The sequence below is a fragment of the Curcuma longa genome, chromosome 5 (assembly GCF_044706935.1).
Source record: "Curcuma longa cultivar G26 ecotype Majalengka, Jawa Barat chromosome 5, ITB_CL_G26_1.1, whole genome shotgun sequence".
Taxonomy (NCBI): Eukaryota; Viridiplantae; Streptophyta; class Magnoliopsida; order Zingiberales; family Zingiberaceae; genus Curcuma; species Curcuma longa.
The window spans coordinates 6,905,142-6,927,125 of record NC_133865.1 but is presented as its reverse complement, the minus strand read 5'-3'; the positions used below and the strand labels follow the sequence as shown (position 1 = coordinate 6,927,125).

The 21,984-nt window shown below is 39.6% G+C and overlaps 3 protein-coding genes across 3 annotated transcripts; 2 read left to right on the top strand and 1 right to left on the bottom strand.

Annotated features, from left to right (window-relative positions):
- The first annotated feature begins 6,142 nt into the window (after positions 1–6,142).
- Positions 6,143–7,489, top strand: LOC141829027 (aquaporin PIP2-7-like). Its single transcript, XM_074716437.1, has 4 exons — positions 6,143–6,480; positions 6,559–6,854; positions 6,940–7,080; positions 7,172–7,489. Exons 1-4 carry the CDS (start codon positions 6,189–6,191, stop codon positions 7,289–7,291), a joined length of 849 nt encoding a protein of 282 aa, XP_074572538.1. The 5' UTR covers positions 6,143–6,188; the 3' UTR covers positions 7,292–7,489.
- Positions 7,490–9,440: 1,951 nt separating this feature from the next.
- Positions 9,441–10,276, top strand: LOC141830158 (glutathione S-transferase F10-like). The gene is made up of 3 exons (XM_074717643.1): positions 9,441–9,590; positions 9,680–9,728; positions 9,807–10,276. The coding sequence occupies exons 1-3, from the start codon at positions 9,441–9,443 to the stop codon at positions 10,274–10,276; spliced, it is 669 nt and encodes a 222-aa protein (XP_074573744.1).
- A 1,662-nt stretch (positions 10,277–11,938) lies between these two features.
- LOC141829697 (GDSL esterase/lipase At5g55050-like) lies at positions 11,939–13,509 on the bottom strand. Its single transcript, XM_074717221.1, has 4 exons — positions 13,207–13,509; positions 13,002–13,117; positions 12,436–12,922; positions 11,939–12,312 (listed from the first exon to the last, which is right to left on the bottom strand). Exons 1-4 carry the CDS (start codon positions 13,460–13,462, stop codon positions 12,092–12,094), a joined length of 1,080 nt encoding a protein of 359 aa, XP_074573322.1. The 5' UTR covers positions 13,463–13,509; the 3' UTR covers positions 11,939–12,091.
- Between the last annotated feature and the right edge of the window lie 8,475 nt (positions 13,510–21,984).

The following is a 21,984-nucleotide window of genomic DNA, read 5'->3' as shown; positions in this document are numbered from 1 at the left end:
TTAAAACTGGATAATAAATTGCAGACAACAAAAGTTTAACGGGAGGGAGGAGTCGTCTTTGGTACAGAGCTAGGGGGTAATGAGAAACCCCCGGCCGGCCGGCCGGCCGGCTGGCTAGCTATATTAGTGGGGAAAGAAAGAAAGAAAGAAAGAAAGAAAGAGATGGAGTTGATTTGACGCGTCTCTGTGGAGAGTAAACTGTGCTAGATTCGAAGGGGAATGTACAAGCAAAAAATAGGGGTGAGTTAGGGGAAATTGGACAGTCTCTTGGAATTCTATAATGATCAGTCTACTATAACTGCCGAATACCCATTGTGTTTACAGAGACCTGAATAGTTTAGGAGAGGCATGCAGCATGACGCTGCAGTGCGTGGTGCACTGTGCGTGGTGCACTGTACGTGGTCTTGGGAGCAGGCGTCTACAGCTAATCTTGGCTGCAAGGCAGGGACGGGGTTGGTACGTGAAAGGAGTCATCACTCATCGGCAGGGCTAAGCGCGGTGCATGAAGACCTTGGCGGAGTAGGCGAGTGCGCTGCATGTGATCCTGCGGCTCGTATAGTGGAGTTATGGACGTGACCCGAGGCCATGTACGTAGAAGCTAGCTGCTCGAGCTGGCATTTTTTATAATTCAGATATTTCTTTGATCGTGTATATGGCCGGAGACAGCATGTACTCTAGTTATTTTTCTTACCAAAATAAAGACATGCATCTGCTAACTCAATAAAAATATTTATTATATTTTCTATAAAAGGGAGAAGGAGTTATATTGATTTATTTACCCATATTATATATATTTGAATATATCCTACTACGTATATCGTCACTACGAAAAGTCTACAATTGCTTGGGAAGAAAACAAAAATACTATCACATCAAGTAAGGTAGCATTGACTCATGTTCACTATAGTGAATCATACGTGGCACGAGATTATAACAAGTTATTATGTTTATATATGCTGAGGATTCCAAGGTATAGAATGGTATGTTTCACTGGTTAAAATACATAAACTCTGGGATGAATTTGTCATGTGTTCAAGGCGGATGCATGCAGTGGGTGGTTAAGTCATTAGTCAAACTATCTGAGTCACGTGAGATTTCATTTCTGTTGATAAAGGAATTTGAAAATATATGAAGGGAAAGAGTTAGATTGGTATGGAAGAGCGTTCAAATTAGTATCAATAGAGAAATGAAAGTGCAAAAAAAAAAAAAAAAAACAAATATATGTAATTACTAAAATTGTTGAGAGAGTTGTTTATACTTTACGAAAGGCTTATATACTCACGAAAAATATCTCTCCACGTCAACCCGAGAGAGATCACTGATTCGGACTCAAAGAAACCGGCTTTGACAATAGCCGATTGACATGAGATCCTGACATAAGGTATCTGGAAAACCAAGTCTGCCAACCTTGTAACTGCTCTGCGGTGCGACAGTCATTGATTATTCTTATCTTTTAACTTCATGCACACGCCTGAGAGTATTCAGAAAAATCAAGTCTGACAATCTCGTAATTGCACTGACCCCTTTTTAGGCACCTCACGTTTGAAGAATTTTGGTAGTTTCTGTGTAAGGCGAAGGGTGGCAGGCGAGATGGGGCGCAGAGAAACTAAGGGCGGCAAGGTGTCGCTTGACTAAGAGACTCGGAGAGGATGAGTGGTTGAGGAACTGAATTATCCAAGAGTTGGGCTGTCAAGTTGTCGAGCTGTTGAGTGGTCGAAGAGTTGAGTGGCCGAGACGTCGAGTGGGCAAGAGGTCGAATGCCCGAGTGATCGAGAAACTAAGAAGCTGAGAAGTTGAAGGAGCAAGTGGCCAAGAGATTGAGAAATCAAGAGGTCAAGTGGGCCGGTGAGAGGCTGAGTGCTTCAAACTTAACCGTCAGATGTTAGAAACAAACACGCAGTAGTCTCGCGTTCAATCTGGTAGTACGGATCCTGTAACCGACCTCACACACTTTCACCATCAATGTGACAAGACTAGCCTCAACCTCGAGGCAGATCTCATATTTGGCTCATTAATACAGCTTAACCCATCGCCTTAGATCTAGAACAATAGGACGACATGCCAGATCCGAGATGAGAGGAGGTTGCTCGATCCCCTATTGTTCAGTCGTCGGCTTATGCCTCATTTGACTAGACTTAAAGGAGAGGCTTATGATGTGGTGGATTTTGGTTAGTCTTACGTGGCAGGGGGTAGTCAAGGGGTAAGCTGATGTGTCGAGTCAAAAGTCAATAGTCAACACAGAATAGACCGTCACCTTAAGACTCAGCCTCTTGGTTTCTCGGCCTCTCGCCACTCAGCTTGTAACGACCCGCCCCCTCGGCCCCTTGGGTGGCCCAACTGGCGGCCCCTTGGCGGCCCAACTGGCGACCTCTTATGTCGTCAATCGACGACCCTTGGCCGTGCCGTTACTCATTAGGTCTTTCCACCTCAGGTCAGTGGATTTTTGCCTTCCCCAGGATTCGAACTCTAGACCTCCATGTTAAGTACTAGAGTTTATGAATCCTGGTAGCCAAGTGAGCAGCTCTCACTTGGCTACCAAGATTCATAAACTCTAGTACTTAACCTGGAGGTCTAGAGTTTGAATCCTGGGGAAGGCAAAAATCCATTGGCCAGGGGTGGAAAGACCTAGTGAGTAACGGCACGGCCAAGGGTCGTCGGTTGACGACATAAGGGGTCGCCAGTTGGGCCGCCAAGGGGCCGCCCCGCCCAAGGGGCCGGGTCGTTACACAGCTTCTCGACGTTCGGCCTCTCGGCCTCTCGCCACTCAGCTTCTCGACGTTCGGCCTCTCGGCCACTCAGCATCTCGACCTCTCACCCACTCGGCTTCTCGGCCAACCCACTCGACCTCTCGATCTGTCGGCCCCTTAGTCTCTCGGACATTTGGCCACTTGACCTCTCGTCCACTTGGCTTCTCGTCTCTTGGCCTTTTGGCCACTCAGCAGCTCAACAACTTGGCAGCTTGGCTCTCGGATAATTCAGTTCCTCAACGACTTATCCTCTTCGAGTCTCTCAGTCAAACGACCCTTGGGCCCCCTTGGTCTCTCCGTGCCCCATCTCGGTTGCATCCTTCGCCTTACACAGAAATTATTAAAATTTCTCAAACATGCGGTGCTTGCAAAGGGGTTAGGGCGATTACGAGATTGCCCCGATTTGATTCCCTAGATACCCTTGGGCCTATTCATGAAGTCAAAAGGTAAGAATAATCCGCAACTGCCGCGCAACAGGACGGTTACGAGGTTGGCAAACTTGATTCCCCAAATATCTCATGTTGAGACCTCGTGTCGGCAATCGTCAGAGCCGGTCTCTTCGAGCCCCAACTAGTGATCTCTCTCAGATCGACATGGAGAGGTGTTTTCCGTGAGTATATAAGTCATTCGTAAGGTAGAACAACTCTGTCGGCAATTTTAACAACTACATATACTCGTCTTCTTCTTTCTTCTGTACTTTCATCTCCTTCCACTGATACTAACTTGAGCGTCTGCCCTACCGGGACTTCTTGGCACCAATCTAACTTTTTTACTCAATCTACTTTCAGGTCCCTTCACGGGCAGAAATTAAGTCTCGTGTGAGTCGGATACTCTGTTAACTGATAATTTGACTATCCACGGCATCCGACCGGAACACCATGAGTAATTACAAGGCATAGTTATGTAAAAAATCCCTCTACAAGTCATATTCAGCTGTGCTACAGAACATTTGGATGCCTAAGACAAGCCTTCCCTGTTTTTTTTATCATTTTAATAGTAACACTCTTATTGCCATTGTCAATAATCTCCTTAATGATTCATTCACATCGCATCATGTTTCCATTTTGCCTTTGCAAAATATAAACTATGATACTTATACATTACAATTTACAACATAGGTTTCTCTGGAAGAGAAAATAATAGCTGAAGCTTCTTAATTGGAAAATTGTTGGAAGTGATCAGTACTGATTGTGTTAAAAAGGAAAGAAAATGTACAAGAAAATCTATCTATAATAATTTGGTGATAGTTTTCTGCAATCGGTGGTCCACGTCTATTGCAGTATAGAGAGAACCTCAATTCTCAATATAATCAGACAATGACACTTTCCCAAATAAATCAACTGTAATATGAAAGAAGTAAGCATATTGAGTCAGTCTACGAAGATAAAGAATGTTTAGTCTACCTCAACACATAAGATTACAGTAACGAAACTGTAAGGACTTGGATCTTTTTTCAAACACAAGACAACCCTTGAAGTGGAGGATCGAATACAATTAAGTTTAAAGGGGTGTTGTTGTTGAATAAACTTAAATTACAATTACAAAGTAATGTTTTCTCTATTCTCCATCTAGTCAGTCAATTTCTATCAAAATTCTCTGCCACTCAAGTTTTCATTGCTAAAAGTGTCTCTCTCTCTACTCATTTATTCAAAAAAAACAAAGATAGGTTCAACTTTATCATGGGGCTCTGCTGAAGCTTTAATTACTAGAAAACATGTAACTGCACAAGAAAGCCGTAGCCTCAACTCAAAAGAGGAAAACACAGAAAGAAAAAACAAAAGATACTGCACATACATTAGAAAATTGCGAACCCAATCTCTGAGACAGTGAAAACTCATGTATACAATGGAAAAGTAAGGTAACTGAAAAAAAAACTCTCTGTTTTAACCCATCCAACTTAAGTCAGAGGAGTAGAAGAACATCATTTTGAAAATTTACTCTCATTCATCATGCCTTGCAAACTGCAAGTGCACCAGGCAGCTCTGAAAGGCAGAGAGTTTGTAAGTTTGGCAAAAGAACAGCTAAGCATGGGAGACATAGTGCTAAACTTAAGACCATAAATATTCCAAACTCTTCATTCAGTGCTGTGAGTGGAGCCACCTACTCCAACTAAACTAATCATCCTCATCAAATCCTTTAATTTGGGATAGCATTGTTTGCAATATCCCATTAAAGGAATCTTTAGCTAAGAAGCTACCTAACTGTAGAAGTTCGCATGATTAAGCAACAGCCGGCTCCACCAACTACTTGTTTCTTACATAAACAAGTTCTGAAACATGATAAAGGGACTCTGTTTTTTTTTTTATATATAATTATTATTATTTTACAAAATTATACAGCGCAGACAAGTTATATCTGCAAGTGTGCATCCAGGAAGGTGGTGGTGGGGCTCTCAGCCATGACGACTTATTCTGGCACCTTCCTCTGCAAAATATACGCTCAGTGGAAGATTCAAGTGGCTTCACAAATCACAATGATTGGAATCGAGGAGGCACCAGAGACGATTTACGGTAAAATAACCTTTAATTTAAATCATAGCATAATAAATGATCTATCAACAGGGTGAAAAAAGTGTGTTCTCTACTGCAAAACTCCTAACTGTATCCAAAAACTCTTGAACCTCCTGGAAGCGACATCACAATCATGCTTTCGTATCACAAGGAAAGCTTAGTTCCACCAATATCATCCCATACTGTGCGCTGAAAAACGATAGCTCAGAGACTGATTGTAATTGTTAACCAGTTGACTGAGGATATGCTCAGAGTATTGTTCTTCCAGATGCTAATATGTGTTTATAACTTTGTTGATCAAACACTTACGTATTGCAGTGCGTCAGAATGGCGTTGCCCCGTGCTCGAAGCAAACTCGAAAGGTTGCGGTGGCACGATCACTGCCGACATCGGTGTCGCACTAGAAGCAGTGTGTTGCCATAATTGGACTGGCTCGAGCCCAATCTGGCCAGACATGTGGCTCAGGTTTCACAGACCTGGCTCGCTCACTTCGCAGATAAAAAATGGGAGCGAAAGCCACCAAGGCACTGTGGGGCCCACAGCAGTTGCCCGTTGGGTTGTAAAGTTCGGAAGAGGGGCGACGGTGACAGCCTTTACCCCGCCTCCCTCTCTTGCACCTATCCGGACCGGAAGCCAGCACTGACTGAGGCGACGAGCACACATGGTCTCGCTGTCACCGGGGCCCACCTGGACCATCTTCTTTCCAACCACAGCCATCTCGACTGGGCGCAGGAATTAAAGCGTGAATGATTGATCCGTTACCCGCTCTTTTTTTTTTTTTAATTTTTTTAATTTGTTTGTTTATTATTATTAAAAAAAAAAGAAACAAATTCGATATTCCTATCTGTCCGCATGCTTATCCATAAAAGCCCCCCTTCACGGTCGCATGCCTACGGAGTAACAGAGAGAGCAGCGTGCGAGGCTTGTCATCATGTCGAAGGAGGTGAGCGTGGAGGTGGACGAGGCGCGGCCGAAGGACTACACGGATCCCCCGCCGGCGCCGCTGCTGGACTTCGGCGAGCTCCGCCTCTGGTCCTTCTACCGCGCCCTCATCGCGGAGTTCGTCGCCACGTTGCTCTTCCTTTACGTCACCATCGCCACCGTCATCGGCCACAAGGAGCAGAACGCCGCTGACCAGTGCAACGGCGTCGGGATCCTCGGCATCGCCTGGGCTTTCGGCGGCATGATCTTCATCCTCGTATACTGCACCGCCGGCATCTCTGGTGCGTCGCCTAGTGCTTGTTATTTGACTTGTTGCGGTCGATTAAACGAGGGGTTTTCGCTCGGTGTTAAATTTGCAGGTGGGCACATTAACCCGGCGGTGACCTTCGGGCTGTTTCTGGCGAGGAAGGTGTCGCTGGTGAGGGCGGTTTTGTACATCGTGGCGCAGTGCCTGGGAGCCATCGTCGGCGTGGGCATCGTGAAGGGGATTATGAAGCACCCGTACAACAGCTTAGGCGGCGGAGCGAACCAAGTGGCTTCCGGCTACTCCAGGGGCACTGCCCTCGGTGCCGAGATCATCGGCACCTTCGTCCTCGTCTACACCGTCTTCTCCGCCACCGACCCCAAGCGCAACGCCCGCGACTCCCACATCCCTGTACGTTGGCCGCCGGAGCAAGCAATTTCTCAAAATATGTAATCAATTATCTTTTCTAAGAAGCGTCCCGTCGAATAATTTGCAGGTGTTGGCACCACTTCCCATCGGATTCGCCGTCTTCATGGTTCACCTTGCCACCATCCCCATCACCGGCACCGGCATCAACCCTGCTCGGAGTCTCGGCGCAGCAGTTATCTACAACCAAGACAAGGCCTGGGATGATCACGTAAGTAACTCGCGAAGCTCCAGAAACTTACAAAACAGGGGAGAAAAAAATGCTTTCTTTGAGTTATAACGAGCGCTATATTTTGGCGCAGTGGATCTTCTGGGTAGGTCCTCTCGTGGGAGCCTTCGCAGCGGCGGTGTACCACCAGTTCATCTTGAGAGCGGCGGCCATCAAGGCGCTGGGATCATTCAGGAGCAACCCCACCAACTAAGAAATGCAGGGCAGAGGATTTGATTGCTGTACCATGCTTGTCTTAAATCTTTGGTTTCTTTCCTTTTCCCTTCTGTCTTGTGTGTAAAACTGAAGATGATTGATGTATGTGTTTATCTTAGCTTCTTAATGCTGTCGGTTTCTTCTCTTTAATTTGCAGACTGTATCAATTATTTAAGTTGTATTGGCTCTTTAATCATCTGTCTTTCACTTGCATGTATAATTCATCCTTCCTCTTGCTGCATCAATAGCATTGAGACATCTTTTTGACGAGCCTTTCAATTTAACTCAGTAAGACACTGCAGCACTAATGCCCAGTTTACTTGGAGGTGCGGAAAGGAAAACTGCAGAAAGTTTTCCTTTGCATGCATGCATCCTCTGTTTACTTTTTAAAATTTTTATGGAAGGAGAGAAAATTAATCCATCTGCTGATGAGTTTTCTGCCAAAATTGGTTCCTTCCAAATTGGGCGGAAAGCAAAGGATGGAATAAAAAAAGATATAAATGTCCTCTGTCTCTCTCTTCCGATCTTCTTCCTCGCGTCGACCACTCGCCGTCGGCTTCATAAAAGCTTCCAAGGCAACGTAACTCCTGTTTTGTCAAAATCACATCTCCATATATTTTAATTGATTTGCCTCATTCATCCTGCGTCAACACTAGCTTCCAAGGCAACGTAACTCCTTTTTTGCCTTGTCAGAAAAAAATTGGGCAGTGGAAGGTTGTCGGGCGGCGGCGAGAGCGAGTAGATACTCGACTTCTCCTCCTCCGTCAAAGCATCTGCAGCCTTCTGCACCTCTTGCTTTTGAAGCTGCACCTGATCATTTGGCTCACGCCCACACTGGCGGCTGCCGCTTGCAGAGGATGGCTCCGACGCCCTTTGCAGAGGGTGGCACGCCCACACTGGCGGCTGTCGCTTGCAGAGGGTGGCTCCGACGAGGGGGTGACTTCGACACGAGGAAGAAGAAGGTGGCTTCGACGCGAGGAAGAAGAAGACCACCCGCCAAGGAGGAGGTATTCTTCACGGGTATTTTGGATAGGGATATTTTAGACAATAAAGGTAAATTTTATTTTCCTTCCTTGATTGAGGTAAACAAAACAATTAAAGGATGGATTTTATTCACTTTCTATTCCTTTTCTCTAGATTTGTGTCATCCTTAGGTTTATGTTATCCTTCTATCATCTACTCCTCCAAGTAAACTAAGCATAAAGGTCTGTAAAACAGAAGGTGGATGGTGTGTGTTGGCCCTGCAATAGTGGCTCTATAATAAAGCTGGAGCATCTGCACTTGGCCTGCAGGCAAAATAGGTGAATTTTCGTCGGCACGCAAGAAAATTGAAAACGGAAGCAGCGATCGGAGGCTCAACTGCGTCCTTTCGAGACTAGGCAGTGAGGCTAGACTGTGTCCTTGCGAGAGTAGCTAGGAGGTGGTGAAGTGCCATTGGGTGCGTTGCCCGAAGCTCGTACGGCTTAATTTTTGTCAGCTAACATGAAGATAAATCCACTGAGCTGGCCACCGTCTCCTGGCCACACGTTAAAATCGTCTAGAGTAGTGTAGTAAAAGTTAAGAGTTCGTCGATGGAGGTCTGAGGGAATCCCAAGCCAGAGAGGCCCCGCTGCAAGATTACTTTTACTGAGGGGAAGAAAAAGTGCCGCTGTCGGTACGCATGACTAAATTAAAAAACAAAAAGCAAAAAACGAACGCGAAAGAGATTCTTCAGTGAAAGTTGACTTCGAACTTGTAAATTTTTGCGAGGAAAAACATGAAGCAACAAATCTGTTGATTAATCATACTTTTACGAGGCCATGCTTGGTCGGATCCGTAGACCAGCCGAGCTATGCACGGCAGAGACCACCCAAATCAAGCCAGGCACAAATGCCACCTCTACGTGCACACATCTTCATCAGCTCCCCATCAACTCACCCCTTCATAGCGTAGCACTGATCCTGAATGGCCCGGGCCCGTCAGTGCTCCATAATCTAAATCTTCCCTGTTATGGTATCAATGAAGCTTTAATTTCGTCTTTAGCTTTCACTTTTTCTTTTCCTTTTCCTTTTATTCTTCTTCCTACAAACTACAAAGCAAGGTATTATTCTGCCCGCCCTTCTCCCTATTTAAACCGAGGAGCAGCGCAGTTGGTTAACACGCGACCGATGGCCAGCGTGAAGGTCATCGGGTCGCCGACGTCGGCGGAGGTGGCCAGGGTGTTGACATGCCTCTTCGAGAAGGACATCGAGTTCCAACTCATTCGCGTCGACAACTACAAGGGTCAAAGGAGACTCCCTGATTACCTCAAGTTGCAGGTACGCATATATATATCTATATATTATTCTATTGCATTTTGCGAAACAAATTATATTTTACTGAATTAAAATTACACTTCTCGTTGTAGCTCTTCGGTCAGGCTCTCGCTTTCGAGGACGGAAAACAGACCCTCGTCGGTAAGAGAAATGGCTCCAATTAATTCAAAAATTCTGTTTCGTTGTTGTTTGAGAACTAATCGACAAGTGAAATTGCAGATTCGCGTGAAATCTGCCGTCGCGTGGCGGAGAAGTACGCCCAACAGGGGAACAAGGACCTGCTCGGCTCGGGCACGCTGGAGCGCGCCTCGATCGAGCAGTGGCTGCAGACGGAGGCGCAGAACTTCGACCCGCCCGCCTCCGCCCTCGTCTTCAACCTTGCCTTCGCGCCGCTGCTGGCTGATCTGGAGCAGGACCGAGAGGCCGTGGAGAGCAGCAAGAAGAAGCTCAACGCCGTGCTCGACATCTACGACCGCCGCCTCGACGAGACTGAATACCTGGCCGGCGACAAGTTCACGCTCGCCGACCTCTCCCACCTCCCCAACGCCCATCGCCTCGTCCACCACACCGACTGCGGCGTCATGTTCGAATCCAGGAAGCGCGTCGCTCGTTGGTGGGCGGCCATATCCAGCCGCGCCTCATGGAAGAGGGTCGTCCAGATGCAACAGGAGCCGCCTCCCATTATTTAAACCTAAACTAATATAATTAATGTTGAAATAATATAAAATATTCTTTTATCAGTATAATGTTAAATAATGTAAAATGTAGTAAAATACCGCCATTTTACAGAACTGAATAAATACATCTTTAATTTGATGTCAAAATCATATATAATAATGACACCTTGCTCATATTAAATGAGACATCAGTTATAATTAATAATCACACCTGTACAACTAATAAAAATTCTAAAAATATTATTTTAAATTCTGTTCATGATAGATGTGATTCGTGCATGTAACATGACTCTGTTCTTGTCTAAAATAAAGTTGATCTTCAAAAACTAACAGTTCTGTTTCTCTTATATCTAACTACATTATGTATACGTGATAGTTTTGATTCTTTAACTTCAAATATTTTTCTAGGAAAAAGGTCTTCAATAATCAACATCATTAATCAAATTTTGCAGGAATTGTAAACTCCACCTAGCACTTCATACCGAGAATATTTTCAAAATGAAAATCTAAATCTTGTGATTACATCTTCATCTTTAGTCTTTGGATTACTATTATGTTAACTTCTATCTCAAAATTTTAATTTTAAATAGTAAATCTCAAAAGGACAATGCTTTTATTTGTAGGTGTCCTTCGATATATGCATATCCTTTTCTAATTATTTTTTAAATATAAATTGCCACTGTTTCATATGTTGTCAAGCAGATTGACGCAAGCGCACCAAGGCATCAAAATAATTCATTATATGTTACACTTTATTATATTATTCTTTGTGCGATAGATATTGTAAATAGATTGTTTTCTATCAATTTAAATAATGACATATTTAGCACTACATTTTACTTCGAGTAATGATATGCAGCATAAAAAAATATAGTATAAAATTAACATGACACACTGCATGCAGTGTCTATGCAGTGGGACCCACACCTATGCAGTTGAGTATGTCATGTTGATTTCATATTTTATTTTTTCATGCTGCATATCATTTCTCTTTTACTTCTTATTAGAAGATCTTTTGATCCTTTGAAAGTAAGTACAAAAAAATGTTTATTAAAATTATATTTTGAAGGGTGATAATATGAAATTGTAAATTCTCCAACTTCGAAGAGGATGATGATTTTTTTTTCTCATATTATAATATTATATTTTATGACATATAATATCAGATCAAAAATTCTAAATTAATATTTTTCTGAATTCAATAAGTTAATCATGTTCATTACTAATTATTTCAGAATCATAAATATATATGAATAAATATTTGATATTACTAATGGAATCTATTGCTTATCGATAAATTAATATATCAAAAATATTTAATGTCATCATTTAAGTCATTCAATGTCTATACACGAATTACATTGAACTTCATACAAAAAAAATTAAAACTCTTTGACGTGATCAAATACGCGTTTCCATCCCAATTAAACTGTGATTGCCACTGATTAATTTAAGACAACAACAAGCCTCTTTAATCCTTGCATTTAATTTGTTTTATAATTATAACGTAGTTTAATTCGCCTTTGACTTATTATATATTACTTCTCCTTGGACTCACTCCACATCTTCCAACTCGTGCCTTCACATTCTTGCTTTCATAATTTAAAATTTCAAAGTGCAGAAGTAGCTCTAATTTGATCGACCATCCATCAAAATATTATTAATTTGATCGACACTATTATTCTCTCATCATCCATCAGAGTACAAACACTCCCTTTCAAGAGAAACACCGAACGATTTGGATCACACACAGTGATTCCAATCAATTCGATTTTATTTCAGAAATTATTTAATTAAGACAAATAAAAGACGATATAAAATTTATAGTTAACTCTTCAGCAAGCTGTGGATGTTGACAGGGTAAGCAAACTGGCGTGGCCCGTAGAGCGACAGCTGAGATCCCAGCCAGTACACCGCTTGCGTCGGGTGGATTGCGTCCCAGAAGAAATGTTGTCTCCGGTCGTCGCAGTAGGTGGCGTTGGGAGCGCACGGCCCCTCCGCGTTCAACCTTCCCGAGCCGCAGCACGCAACTGCCAGCTCCGTGAAACCTGTTCAGTGATCGATCCGCACGCACACGTCGTTAATTAGCATGTCGATCTGTGTATAATTGATAATTTATTGAATCGATGATGAGAAGCAGCATGTGCTTAGCTTGCACACCAGTCACTCACCGTATTTCTGGGGATCCGACTGGATCTGGCTACCGATTTCGAAGAAATCGGTAAATGAATATCTGAACCCCTCCAGCTCCATGGCGAGCTGCTCCAACAGGGCCCTCGTGGCGGTCTTGTACCTCAGGGACAGATCGTTCAGATCCGGGCTGCAAGCGCCGCCCGGAACCCTCCTCCTGACGCCCGGAATGCAGCCGAGCTGCCCGGTCCCGGGCACCGCGAACTTTCGCGCTCCGAGCTGGTAAAGGCTCCGCAGTTGCTCCGCAAACTGGCGGAGAACGGCGGCGACGATTTCGTCCTTCTGGGTGCTGTTCCCGGGGATGAGGACGGTGGAGAAGGCGAAGAGGTCGTTACTCCCGACGCTGACGTAGAAGAGTGACTTGCTCAAGAAGACGGCGGCGGACCGGGCGCCTTTAGCTACCGTGAGATTCCCGGCGAACGTGGAGAAGTCTTTGATTTGCTGGGTCATCGTCACGACGTCCGTCCCCTGCAAAGATATTCAATTGATACACCATTGAAGCAATCATAAACTAGATCATAACAGTAATTCTTCACGAATTACTCACCGTGGTGTCGAAAACTCCGCAGCCGGCGGAGGCGAAGTTCACTCCTCGCCTCCCCTCGACGGCGTTCGAAAGAGAAAGAAAAGGTGGCGGGCTTCTGCGTAATCCCGCCGCCATGGCTTTAATTATCACACAAAATTAAAGCATCGTAATTAGTCTCGGCAAATCAATGAATCACATATGCATTTATTAGTCGTATATATATTACCGATGAAGTCAACGCCGAGGAAGCCATTCCCGAACCGGCCGGTGGGAATCCGGCGAGGGTAATCGACACCGTAAGGGGGGAAGTTGGCTTTGGGTGCATCACTGGGCAAGAAGTTGTTGTTTCCGACGTCGACGGTGGAGTCACCGAAGACAAAGACCGCCCGCGAAGTCGCGGCCGCCGCCGTCGAGAGATTTGCTAAGAAACTAATCAGGCTTAGGAAGAGGAAGAGGGTGGCGGCCTGCTGCAGCTTCTCCATGATCGATATGCTATTAATTCTTGGAATGATTATAAGATTCTGCGTGAGAGTCTCAAATTTATAGACGTGATCAGAAGTGAGGGTTTGTTAATCGGCCATAATTGACTAATTAAGATCTTCTGGCCGAGTCAGAAGTCAGAAATCGAGGGAAGGCAAATTTCTGGAGCAACACGCAGAAAATTGGATACAAATCGATTATTTTACTAGTGTACGAACAGATAAAGCTCTGTGATCACACATAAAATATAATCCAATAATACACTTAACAACAACTACAACTACATCCTCGATCTCTCGTTAATTGCATTATTAGTGTCAGTCTTTAGTATCATTTTGGATTGAGTGAGATTTAAATTGGATTCAAGTCAATTTGAATTCATTAACAGAGTTGCATCATCATGCATGAGATTAATGAGATATTAATTTCATGAAATACGAAAAGTCAAAATTTTTCATATTTCATGGTTGAATATAAAAAGGGATGAGAGGCTCTTGAGAGAAAGGACTATTGATCTTCTTTCTCTTCCTCTTCTCTTCTATCTCCTTGGCTGAACCTAATTTGTGGCTAGCACCACAGTTTGGTTCTTCTCCAACTCGGTGTTCGTATGGATACCGTAGAGACGCGCAAGAGCGGAGTCACGAGAGGGGCAGGTAGGGGCCACCACCCCCAGCTTTTCAATAACTTACTAATATTTTAATATATTTATTTTAAAATTAATAATTAAATATTAAATATTTAAAATGTGGCCCCCTCTTGTAGAAATCTGCCTCTGCCCCTCAGGTGCGAACACACTGATCGCGCTGAGATCCGACAACCGTTGAAGGTAAGAGTTGCTGTCAGAATTGCGAAGGGCTCGCATCGAAGGTAACCTCGATTCCAGTACATAAAATGCACATTTTATGTGACTAAAGTTGTTTTAGGCGTATGTAGATCCCTACATGCGTGTGACTCATGGACAATGAGCTTTGACTAAGACCAAGTACAACAAGAATAAACTATTAGACATTAACAATGCATGGTTTCCAAGACGCCACATTTAAGTGAATGACTAAGACAATTAACAACAACTACTAATTCCTCTGCCGCTAATTAAATACGCGTGGGACTCGTGTAAAATGGCCTCTGACTAAGACCAAGTAAAACAAAAATAAATTAATCATGAATGTGCATAGAACTGTGTATGATTAATTATATCTGCAGTTGATTAGAAATAATTAATTTGATTTTAGAATCTATGGAATATTATGTAGTTCAATTTGATTTGATGCATGCTTTCTATGACCTTTAAATTTATTAGATTCATTTTGGATGTAGAGGCGACTTATATGACTTAGTAATATCGTGCTGACTTAATAAATTAAGCGAGCATGCATAAACTAATCAAAGCGTGTTGATTAGTATTTCTTAGGCCAACTTCGGATGATGATGAAAGAAATAACAGTATGAATATGATGGCACGATTAGCAACAACGGATAGAGATCAACAATGAGATCACATGGAGTTTTTATTATCTTCTTTATTAATTAAACACTAAACTTTAGAAAATATTTTTAAATTTTTTATATATAAAAAATAGTAAATCATTGGGAACGCAGGGACCATGTGCCATGGCACTTGGAGGGTAGGGGCGGCTTAAGCCTCCTAGAGGCCCTAGACGATTTTTTTTTAAATAATTGTTATTATTTTAAAAAATTTTCTCTCACCATTTTTTATTCGGACTTGAGATCGACATTGGTGGGTTTAAATTTTTTTTAAAATAAATTAAAATATTAATTTTAAAAATAAATTTTTTATATAAAATTAAATTTTCTAACTTTTTAGATGCAAAATTATTAATTAAAATTTTATATTCAAGTTTTAATAATAATTTTTTTTCAATTGATAACATTACTAAATTATTTAATCTTTTTTGAGACATAGTTGAACGTAAATAAGACTTTATTAATTTTAATTAAATTTTTTTTTTTTTGCTGAAGCTACACTAACAGGTATGATCGTTCTTCTCTTTGCACCCCTTGTGATGATCTCGAAAATATTTTGAGGAGAGAAAATAAGCTATCAAATAAGTAAAATGTTTAAAGTTGAGCAAAATATGTTGTTAGGTTAATAAGGAAGTAAGAAGAGGAATATAAAAAAACTAGTATAAATTAGAGTTTTAAAAATTAAATAATATTAAATATATTAGAATCATACCAAATCTCTACAAAATCCAATGATCATGAAAAATCTTTTCAAAATATAATAAAAATATTTTAATTCTCTTAATATATATATATATATATAAAATAATTAATATATAAAAAAATGGACCCCTCTAAATTTGGGGCCTAGGCACAGGCCATACTGGCTATGCCTAAAGCCGGCACTAGAGGGTTGGAGTTGGAGGGGAATAATATGAGGTGGGCGGTCACGTCGTCAAGCGAGAAGCTGCATGGGTTTCTCGTTCACTCAACCTTTTGTTTTTATTTTGCAGCTAAACAATATAATTAAGCACTAAATATAATTAACTGCTTATGGCTTAATAGGAAACCTTGACTTTTATCGATTTTTTAATTTGTAGTTTTAACAAACATTTATTTTTAAAAATAGAAGAATAAAATAATCTCCCACCTCCAATTTATTAATAGCTAGAGATGAGCTTTCAAGCCTAAGTTAATAATGATTCAGGTTGGCTGTTTTCCCCCTTAAAAAATAAGGATTCTGAGAGTCCTTTAGTGAGGGGTAAGTGAATTAATAATGTGATCATGTGTAAGCTAATAATTAATCTGGTAACGTGAAATTAATGATATAAATTGGGGTTTCATTTCTTATTAATATCTTGTGTTAGGTAACCGGCTTGATCTCTTATTGATGTTTGATTAGTTGTTGAATTTATAAATTTATGGCTACTTCTCGGCCACCTTGTTTGCAGGCCAAACCAGTCCTAATCGAATAGTCTATTCGAAAAGGACAAGGAATATAAAGTTTTACTGTATCAGTTGAATGATTGAAGATAATTGATGAAATAATATATTAATTGCTATGAGAGATCCAATTGGATTTGAGTAACTTAATTAGTTGAATTGTTGAAAGAGATGGAATTAGGTTGTTTGGGTACATTGATTTGAGAAGAATAGTTAGATGGTTAATCTATGATAAGTTTAAATGCAAGATGTTGACAATCATATATATCGATAGAGAAGTGGTGCTAAGTAACTAAAGAATCTCCTACGTTAAATTTTTACAAGCGCAAAAGATTATGAGAATTTTAAACACAACGTACGTGTGATTTGATCTTAAAATTCAAATAGGATCTAAATCACTACCCTATCCTTATTTTTAAAAATTTTAAATATACAGACATTACTTATTTCAAATAATATTAAAGAAAAATAATTTTTTAAAAAAATACATCTTATTTTCAACAAATGATATAAAATTGAAAACTATTGAAAGCTTTAATGGTTCACTATGTATTAATTCAATTAATAGTGATTCCTATAAATAGATGAGCTTCATCAAGGCTTTCCAAAGTATTTTAAAATCAATTTTCAATTATGATCTATGTGCTAAATGTTAGTATTAGCCCTTAGAGCCAATTATGAGATAATTGACAAGGAAACTTTTATATCGTATTTCATTAATAAAAGATAAAGTTTATGATTATTATATTTACTTCAGATCTGTGCCAGATGAATATATAATAATATCTAGGGTAATAGGTTCTAGTCTACAATATATTAATTGATTGAATTGATAGTGGGAGGCTGTAAATATATATAGAATACTACTCTTAACTAATCATAGTCAAGCTTTAATATATAAGGATAATATTAATTAATGCGTTAAAACTAGCATGCATGTAGGTCAGCTGATGACTTAATCTCACAAGTCATAGATATAAGATATCAAATTGACACATGTGTATATATTAGAGAATATGTATTGAATTGACCCGCCATAAGAATATTTCATGGATCATTATATGAGTGTTATAAACATTCTCATAATGACTATTAGTATAAATAGTCTTTAGACCTGAAGTCACTACGGTTCCCTACATAAGGAGTTGTATACTTTAATATCGATAAACGTCACCTGTAACAAGGTGGATTATAAAGTCGATCATTAGGTATGTAATAAGTTATGCGAATGGTTGTGAGTGATGTAAATGAGATCTATCCCTTCTATATGATGAAAGTGATATCTGTGGGCCCCTTAATTAAGTAGGCTACTAAAATGCATAGTCATGCTCAAATAAGTCAATATGAGATATTGTGTTCATTTGGTTAAGTGAGTCTACTTAGAGATCAAGAAACATAAAGATTGATAAGGGAATGACACAGTTTATGTCTTATGGATCAATCTAGATATCGAGGATAGAAGGACAAAGTTATATAAGATAATAGACACAAAAAATTAGATCGGATCTCGACATTTGCATCACTTGGGTAGCAATGATATATTGCTAGATGTCACTCATTACTTATGCATCTAAAATATTATTTTAAATACGTCGCCAATATTATGAAAATATATTGAGTCACAAACAAAGAACATGTTGATTTAGAGATGAGTTTATTTTAGTTTGACTAAAATATGATAGACCTTAAGATTATAGGGTTAAGTCTAATTAAAGTTAGACTCATATGAATCCAACTATTGGATTATTAAATTGAGCCTAATCCAAATTAGACTCAATCACTAAAGAGGATTAATGTCTATTAATAGAGATTAATGGAGTATTAATGAAAAGGAGAGCAAAAGGTAAAAACTTTTTGTATTCATTGAATAATTCTTTGTATTCATTGGATGAGTACAAAAGACTATTTTTTTAATGCATTTAGTGAATGATCATTTTCTAGTCTCCTCTTTTTCTCCTCTTGGCCAAACCATCCAAGTCGCTAGCACAACGAAGGTAGTTCTTCTCCAAAGGCTAAGTTCATGAGATGAATGATCGACGTGTTCGCATAAGGGGATGACACAGTCTATACATCATGAATCAATCTAGATATCGAAGATAGAAAGATCAAGTCATACAAGATAATAGATATAGAAATGTTAGGCCGGATCTCGACATTCTTATCAATTGGATATATAGCAATGATGCATTACTATATGTCACTCATTGCTTATGTATTTATTTTAGAAACATTACCAACGTTATGATAACCTATTTGGTTACACACAAAGAACATGTTGATTTGAAAATAAGTTTATTTTAATTTGACTAAAATATGATGGACCCTAAGATTATAGGGTTAAGTCTAATTCGAGTTAAACTCATTAAGTTAGACTCAAATGAATCCAACTATTTGATTATTGAATTGAGTCTGATCTGAATTAGACTCAACCACTAAAGATTAATGTCCATTAATAGAGATTAATGGAGCATTGATGAAAAGGAGAGCAAAAGATAAAAACTTTTTGTATTCATTAGATGACCCTTTGAATTCATTGGATGACCCTTTGTATTCATTAGTATTCATTAGATGACCTTTTGTATTCATTAGATGAGTACAAAAGGTCATTTTTTATGCATTTGGTGAATGATCATTTTTTAGTCTTCTCTTCTTCTCTTCTTGGTCAAACCATCCAATTGCTAGCACAACGAAGGTGGTTTTTCTCCGAAGGTTGAGTTTGTGTGACGAATGAAGGACATGTTCATGCGAATACTGAAGAGGCGTCGTCTGATCGTGTTGAGATATACGGAATCAAAGTTGTTGTTGAGATTATTACGTTCACGCAACAAAGTTGACAATTAGATAACAAACGTGTATACTGTATTCACATGGATCTCTGGATGGATCAATTTTTCATTGCGTTTATTTTAATTTTTCGCATAAGATCCCTACACTAAATGCACGTGACTTGTACATTAACTTGTTCCATAATTGATCATGTAAAATCTATGTATTTTGATGACACTTGGCTCAAATAGATGTACTAAATCAACATCTTGAGCTTTGCTCATCATCCTAATACCTCACTTGTATTTAATGTATCTCAATATATATACAAGTTATTCTATGATTTTTATGAGATGTAAAGTAGATTTTTCTTAACCTAAGGAGTTATGTATCTCTATCTAGGCATTTTCAAATTTATCATGCATCTTACCTAGGATGTCAATATATACATGCCATTTTTGTCCATAATTATATGAAATTAAAATAATGCATATATGTAAATGAGTATGTCATACATCAATTGTATATTTTTCAAAAGATAATTTATCATCCTCAAATAATGCATATATGATATGACATATATTAATTTTTATAGCAAAATGTAAGAAATGATGACATGACATATGATATAGCACAAAAGCATGATAATTTAACCCAAAGAAGAGACCTAAACTTTTCATTTAAGTATCATCATTTAATCATGATGTCAAATATTCGATTTGACATATACGATCTATCACTCTTGAATGTGTCAAAAAGTCACACTTGACATATTTTTGAATTTTATCTTATTTGTGTCAATTCGATCAACTTAATGACTCAAATTCTATCATTGGCACACTATAGAAATCTTCCAAGATAATATTTAAATTTTCATTTTCAAAATATCAAACTACCTTGGAAATATCTTAAAATGTCAACTTTACTATGGTTAGGTTAACTACCATTCTAATTTGGGTTGACACACTCTATATCCATTTAGAGTGAAGAGATCATACTCTTTAAAATCTAATATATTGAAGCTCGTTGGGTGTACTAAGTACTCACTAGAGATAAGTTCTTTAAATACCTTTCTAATGACTCTCTTGGGTTTTAGAAGTCTTAGTCATTGTTGTCTCATCAAGGTCAACTCTAGGGATGTATTCCCTTGCAACCTTGACTTAAGTCCTAGATCTAGGGTTAGTTTTATAGTTAAATGAAACTTTATGATATGAAGTTATACTTTTCTTGGATTTAGATTTGTATTCTAAACTCTTCTTGTCCTTAGATTGCTCTTGTTTACCTAAACCTAAGTTATTATTTTTAGACCCTCTGCTCTCATTTGCCATTTTCTTAAGGGTCTTTTCTAATTTATCAAATCTTAATCTCAAAACTTGATTTTCTTTCTTCCAATCCTCAAATTTTGATTTTCATGATTGACTTGATCATTTCTTTTTCTAGGTATATGTCTAATTTTCTTGGTGTTCTTGTCTAAATTATTTTCCACCTTCCTATTATTAGGTAAGGTAGGTCTATCATGAGTCAATTTACATTTATCCTTATAATTATTATTTTTCTTATTTTCATGATAATTGACACTAAGGTTATAAAATTTATTTCTAACATGTTTGTTATCATGATATAATGAAATTGCATTATGAAATAATATATATCTTAGATTTGTTCTTAGAAGCCCCTTTGATTTGAGCTCCCTCCTTAATTTGTTTTTATGCATGTGAATGTCTCCTCTTTGGACATTGATTTTCATGGTGTCCATTTTGATTTCGTAGGAAGCATACAATGTGTTGTTTGCACTTTTGTACCATAGGCCAGACCTTTTTTGATTTCTCCTTCACCTTTAGTGTCATTTTAACCTTCTTCTTGACTAATTTTGGATACTTACTCTTATAGTATCTTTTCTCTCTATACTCAAAGCATATTATATTATTTTATCTTTACGAATTAAGTTTGTTATACCTTTTTTAATCATAGGGGTGGCATATGATTCTTCTTCATTGGTTTCCGATGAGCTTCTTCTTGTTCTGACGCTAATGGCCTACGCACCCCTCTATCCTTGAGGTAGATGCCTCTTCAATATCATTCTCGGATGTTGAGTACCTCTTGTTGGGTTGTAAGGGTGCAAACATAGTCCCACATCTAAAGCACATGGAAAAGATCATGAGTTTAAAAGGATGAAAAGTATCTCCATTGGTATGAGGCCTTTTGGGGAGAGCCCAAGAACAAAGCCATGAGGGTTTAGGCCCAAAGTGAACAATATCATACCATTGTGGAGATATTTTGATTCCATCGGTACTAACAAGTGGTATCAGAGCGAGATTGCTCTTCACCGGACTAACCGCTGGATGAGCCATGATCCAGATCTAACCATGTGGTTTGAACCTTAAACAAAGGAAGTGGGTGCTCCCGTGTCTGAATCAAGAGGACCAGACACCAAGTGGGAAGTCCTAGTAGGTCGGGTGGATCGAAGGGCAAAAAGTCCTAGTGGCTCGAGGATTCAGACATCAAAAAACGACGTTGAGGGGGGCCTGTGGTCCTTTGTTTGAGGGGGAGATTGTTGGGTTGCAAGGGTGCAAACATAGTCCCACATCTAAAGTACATGGAAAATATTATGGGGTTAAAAGGATGGAAAGTATCTCCATTAGTATGATGCCTTTTGGGGAGAGCCCAAGAACAAAGTCATAAGAGTTTAGACCCAAAGTGGACAATATCATACCATTATGGAGATATTTTGATTCCATCGGTCCTAACAAGTGGTATCAGAGCGAGACCGCTCTTCACCAGACTAACCGCCGGATGAGCCATGATCCAGATCTAACCATGTGGTTTGAACCTTAAACAAAGGAAGTGGGTG